This window comes from Branchiostoma floridae, chromosome 13, assembly GCF_000003815.2.
Source record: "Branchiostoma floridae strain S238N-H82 chromosome 13, Bfl_VNyyK, whole genome shotgun sequence".
NCBI classification, from domain to species: Eukaryota; Metazoa; Chordata; class Leptocardii; order Amphioxiformes; family Branchiostomatidae; genus Branchiostoma; species Branchiostoma floridae.
This window is the reverse complement of record NC_049991.1, coordinates 17,042,354-17,048,173: the sequence shown is the minus strand read 5'-3', so window position 1 is coordinate 17,048,173 and position 5,820 is coordinate 17,042,354. Positions and strand designations below refer to the sequence as shown.

The 5,820-nt window shown below is 47.6% G+C and overlaps 1 protein-coding gene across 4 annotated transcripts in view; it reads right to left on the bottom strand.

Moving 5' to 3' along the window:
* Nucleotides 1-5,442, bottom strand: part of LOC118429465 (palmitoleoyl-protein carboxylesterase NOTUM-like) — a 21,199-nt gene extending 15,757 nt beyond the window's left edge. Inside the window, exons 1-2 of one of the 4 annotated variants that reach the window (XM_035839948.1) lie at nucleotides 5,223-5,442; nucleotides 115-275 (exon numbers count right to left, since the gene is read on the bottom strand). In XM_035839948.1, the coding sequence (XP_035695841.1) occupies nucleotides 115-255 (141 nt within the window). In that variant the 5' untranslated portion in view covers nucleotides 256-275; nucleotides 5,223-5,442. Of the gene's footprint in view, nucleotides 1-108; nucleotides 276-4,753; nucleotides 5,203-5,222 lie in introns of those variants that run through there. The other 3 variants (XM_035839950.1, XM_035839951.1, XM_035839949.1) reach the window with 3 other exon arrangements.
* Between the last annotated feature and the right edge of the window lie 378 nt (nucleotides 5,443-5,820).

The window sequence follows — 5,820 nt, the reverse complement described above, 5'->3', positions numbered from 1 at the left end:
TCCGATCGATTTTCGCTACATGTGACGGGGTATTAAAAAGACGTGCGCCTGACACAACCTGTAATGAGCATGCCGGAGACACCCAGATATAACGGAGAGGCAACCTACATGTACCTGAGTCATGAGCGCCTCCGAGTCGGCAAGCTTCGTCACGTCGATGGCGAACTCGTCCGACAGGTGGCCGCCGACGCTCCTGCCGAACACTTCCGAACCCTCCCGAACGAGCACGAGCAGCACCACAGCCAAGAACAGCATCGTTTTTTCCTCGGTCCTGTCTGGATGGGAAAAACAATCATTTGTACTTGAATCGGTATACGTTTATGGAGGTTAAATATCCAATTAAACAATATTCAAATACAATTCCATCAACGACAACGGAAAGTAACTTCCGTGCGTTTCGAGTGACATCAATCACTTTTCTTCAGCGTCACCAAAAATGTATCTTCATCTGTGTCTTCCATTCTACCTGTTAAGTCCATCTACTAGAAACCGATCTTCTGTGTAGTACACCAGCTTCTATATCTGTAGATACAATATAACTGCCCTTTGGTGTAACAAACCAGGCTCACAGGTACGCGTCGCGTTATATTACACTTAACGACAATGTCACACCCAACCTGTACACGTCTAAGTGCAAACGTTGCTGAAACTACCTAGTGAGGATGCCCCTACTCTGCTTGGTGGTGACGAGCTCCACTCTACTTAGTTAGTTCTAGGAAAGGACGAATGGAGTGAACGGTTTATATTTAGCTCGTCGTAAACCAGTCCTGAAGGCTGTCGGAGCCAGCGCGCCAGGTTCACCGGCCCGGAGAGCACCCCCTCCCGCGAGTGGGAAGTCAGTCGTCGTGCTTCGTTTTCCCCGCCGCGGGTTTCCCGACTCACTGAATCAAATAAAGGCTAAAAGTAGCGAAGGAGCCCGGCGGCTACTTTGGACGAAATTGGCAGCACCTGGAGAAGACGTAACAATGACCTCGTATATTCTTACGACACTCTTCTTTTTCTGGACAGTCTTGAAATAGAAGCACGCGATGCAAACATAACATTCGCACTATTACAGCATCCCGGGTGGAAGTCGGGGGCGTTGGCCTTGCTATGTAGGCCGATGTGGTCGGCTGTGTGCATGTTGCTAGCACGCACCATCAGCTTTGCGGTGAAGTAGAAAAAAGGAAAATGCATACCAAACGTTAAGCAGGACTTTCTCATCAGCGCCGCGGGCTACAGACGGGGCCAGAAGCTGACGCCAACTCTCCTCCCAGTACCAAAACTCGGGAAATCATCCTAATTGTCAGGTTTCCTCAAGAAATTGGACGAATACCACGGCTCCGAATTCACTGGCAATGACTAAAGAAATCACTAAAGCATGCTGGTGGGGTAAGGTCTCGTCGTGCATGTGTGTCAAGGTTAGACCAGCGACGAAAACCGACAACCCGATGAAGGCAACACTTTATCCCGTTCGTCGAGAACATTTGAATCTTGAAAAATACATTTTTTTCTGGGATCTACTGTAATTGCTTATCGGTGTCTGAAACATTCTCACAGTGCGTTTTATCCATATTTCCATCAAGAACTATTGCCTATGGCAGCATATATTTCTTTACGAGAAAGAAAAGAACAAAATGTGAAAAATGCATGACTGGAAAACATCTAGGACAAGATCTAAGCGTGGTCACCATCTGGACATAAAGGTATTTACACTAATGGCCCTTGAGGAGTCCTTGATATCTATGTTCTGTAGGATGACGAACATCGAGTTTATATGTCGTTGCCAGCAACATTGTCTTGTTGTGGGAACAGCGGTAGACTGTCTTCCATCCAGGCGCCTGCACTTAAGTAGTCTGTCTTGGACCGCGCTGGTCTCAAGACTGTCCAGAAGGCGTAATACAGGTTGGTGCATCCACGGCGAGCTCGCCGCCCGCCCCAATTAAGACAGCGTCTGAGCAATTTGGCATTTCTCTTGGATCCTTGCGACGACATGCCTGGTCCCTCCGGTCGGCGCCACAGCGCTGAGAAACAATCTCGGGGAAAGCGCCTCAGCCTTGGCACCGTCTGATCCTAGCCTCCACCAGGCCTTCATACGGGGATGCGGGGATCGTAAAATTCGGGGGAAAAATCGGGAAATTGGCCAGATCTAGGCCCACGCTTATACTCCCTTTCCACTAGAACGGCGCTCTCGTTGCGCTGTCTTTGTGACCTAAAATTTGACAGATCGCTCAAGGAATTGTACAAAGAAAAAAGAGTTTTTTTACCCTTTGTGCGTCTCAGTCACACTTTTACAAGCTGTATGATATACCCAGTATGGAATCAAAGGTTACACATATAATATCTAGGTTGCAGTGAGAACTCATCGCGATCGCCGTCTGGTGTAAAGGGGGCCTAAAGTAAATGTTTTCCCTTCGGAACACTGCTAACCAACTCCGCTGGTAGCAAAACTCCCTCGGCAATTTTTTTCCCTTATTTATAATGGCCAGCGTAGTCAGTCTGGTAGAGACTAGTTAAAGTCTGTTCTGAGAACCCGTCTTCGCCGCAAATTGCAAAGGAAGAGAAAGTTAGCCGAGAATCTGGCAATGATCATAAGGTATGCCATGATAGCAGTACAACACCAGGGTGTCTTCTCCCTGTACGTCCCATAGATGTAGAACATCGTGCGGTGATACAGGCAGGCTCTAACCTGTGTACCATCCGGAAAGAAGTCCATCCAGGCGTTAATTATACACTATATACAGTCGCTTCTAGCTCTGACATTTATTACATAATATACGCTATATACTGTCGCTTCTCTGCTATTAGGTAGCATAAGCGAACATCGGAGCGAATTACGACCAGGATGGCACCCAGGCTAGGCATGCTCGCTAACGAAGGGGGATGCAAGAACTAAAGAACGCTCCACAAATTGTCAAATGACCCTTAATAAACAATATGGGGGTATAATTATATACCACTTACGGTATATTCTATTATCGAAGATTGTTGCAAGGACCATCGAAGAAGACCCGGTTATTAACTGTTCATACTAATGGTACACATACTGTACATGTAGGCAATTAACGTTAGTTGTAAAAAAAATGCTTCTACCACTACAGTATGCCAAATGAAGATCCCGGTGATTTTGAACGTTTTTCCCATCGAACGTTAATAGAGACTGCATCAATGTTTTTCCAACAGCCAATTACTAGAGAAATTGAGTACTCAAAAGCAGACTAGTATAAGCTCGGAGATTATCTAAATGGTGATCTGCCAAGTACACCGAGACTGATAGGCATTCTACACATCGGTGCAAAGCGCTCGGTAATACACAATCTCACCCAAAACAAACAATTCAATCAGAGAAGAAAGCGATGCCATGATTGTTCGTGCCCAGTTGTTGTGTGAAAGACTACTTGTTGTAATTGGCGCACAATAGAATCGATAGCCGCTAAGAGGAAGGGCCTCGTCGGCAGGCGCGAGTGTCGGAACGCGCCGCACATACCGATCGTACTTGGCACGTTGTTGTCAACATTGTTACGCTATACAGACCCACAGTACATACACGTGCGCCGCCTCATGGCACGGGTCTGGGCAAAGCTCCAATGTGATACTTCAAGTTTCAAATGATGCTGTTTTACACCAACTTTGTCTTACAAGATGCATTCATCTAATCATCTTGCTTCTTTATTAGGTTGTATTGGCGTGGAATGTAGGCAAAGGGTAACGCCCATTTTTGCGTACACGTTAAGTACGATGAAACTGAACAGGCGCTAACGACGAAAAATCCCCACTTTGGTGAATGGTCACCGTGGTTCTTGTATAAGTTGTAATTACGTTAAATGTCAGTGAAAGATCTCGAACCACGTGAAAAAAACGACAACGCCAGGCTGGATATGGGCCAGGGAAGACCATGCTTGTCAGGTTGATCTCAAGACGCCAACATTCTGAGAGGCGTTTTTTTTTTACTTTAACGACTTCCAATAAATAAGACATCCCAATCATAAATAGAACTTAGAAGTTTCCCTTAAAACTACGTTGTTTCTCGGCGTCTTCGTTTTAGTCATTTTCATGCATTGGTATCAATGGCATTCCAAAAATTACTACAAATGTCAAAACAACAGAATTGTGTTAGAAAGTACTAGCAGAAGGTCACCTCATGAAAGACCATCACATCAAACCGATGAGTCTTTGTGGTCACTGCTGTCCGACAACGCTAAATACTAGGATGAAACAGAATGGAGAAAACGGGCTAACACGCGGTTACGTTTGGTGCCGACTTGTACCAAGCTGCAATGTTTGACAGTCCTGGTGAAAGTCGTGCCGCCCCGGACGGACTATCTAAAGTCTCTGTGGCGGGAGGCAAGGCGAGGTCTCGGCCTCAGACTGAGCGGCGTACGTCCTTGCTCAGTCGGGCGGGTAAGACTGGGTGCTTACCCGTACCAAATTTAGCCGACAAGCCTCTGAATTGAATTAAACTGTTTTTCGAGGCGTGCAACGAAACAGGCCGGTCCGGCTGGGCACTACTACTAAGCTAAGCAGTGAACCGCTTGAGGGGTCTGACCTTGAATTGGCCAAAAACCCTCGCAGTGACATTTGCCCTGACCTGGCGAATTGGGCTCGCAGCTTGAACATTTGCTTGAAAGCATTTTTCTCCGTCCCCGACATGGGCTATAAAAGAAGCCACGAGAGAAAGAGGGCACAGAACACGACTTCAATAGAAGGAATCATTCACTGTATGTGATTCAGCGATCGGATGAGTAACCTACCAAAGAAGGAAAATCCGGCTTACCGGTACGTGCTGCGACGTAAAGCTACAACGCGTTTGTGTCGGAGCGACGTCCAAATCCTCTTTGCACACTTTCTTCCCAAAACAACTTCCGCGGTGGCTTTCAGCTCGCTCGCAGCAAGTACCTGCTACACCGTGGCCAAAGGTAGCGTCTGAACTCCACCGGACCTTCGGCGTAATGACGATCTCCCACCGAGGGCATGTGCCTGGCCCGCGCCTGACCACTCACGCATGCCGCATACGGCCCAAACGTGCGACGACCGCGCTAAATGTCTGGAATGCCCGGCTTTTGGCGTAGTAAATGTTTTTCCTCCTTTGTGCTTCCCCGAAATTGCGTCCATGTTATGCATGCTCCACTTTTTACCCTACACCGCACACATTTCTTTGATTAGTCGAGTATTTCTCCCTGTGATGCGGCAAAGAAATACATGCGTATCTAATAAAAACAGCAGACGGTAGAAAATGTACCTACCCCCTCTCCGATTGATGTCCAGCCGACGCGGTTAGAACAGTCAGACTCGCGACCCCAGCTCCGCCTTATTTCTGTATGCGGAAGAAAGTTTCGTCCCTCCCGTATCCTTGCCGTCTAACACAAACTGCGGACGCGCGGCTCGCCTGTACCAAGAGAAGTGGTGGTAGATTTGAAGCGCTCCTCCTTTTTGAGGAACCGCCGCGCTCCTCGCCCATTGGTAGACGTGTCCCGGCGGCGGCGACTACATAGGCTCACTGCTTTCATGTTTAATTGGTTCCTAAACAAACAGGACCGGGCCGACCGAGCATAAACAGTTTGATCTGCGATCAAACGGGCCCCTGGGAACTGTAGCGTAAGGCGATATGTTTGTCCTCAAGCGCGTGCATCAACAGTCAAACACATGTTTAAATTAATTATAGAATAATTATCCCCCCTCCCCCTCTCGCCTTGAACAGAGACCAGTGAGTGTCCTCCCGGGAACGCATTTTTGACAATCGCTCTGAACTTGAACCTCCCACTTCCTCTACCACCATCTAACCCCGGAACGCGACCTGCTTAACACAACAGCTTTATTACCACATAAACAATGGGAACCAAT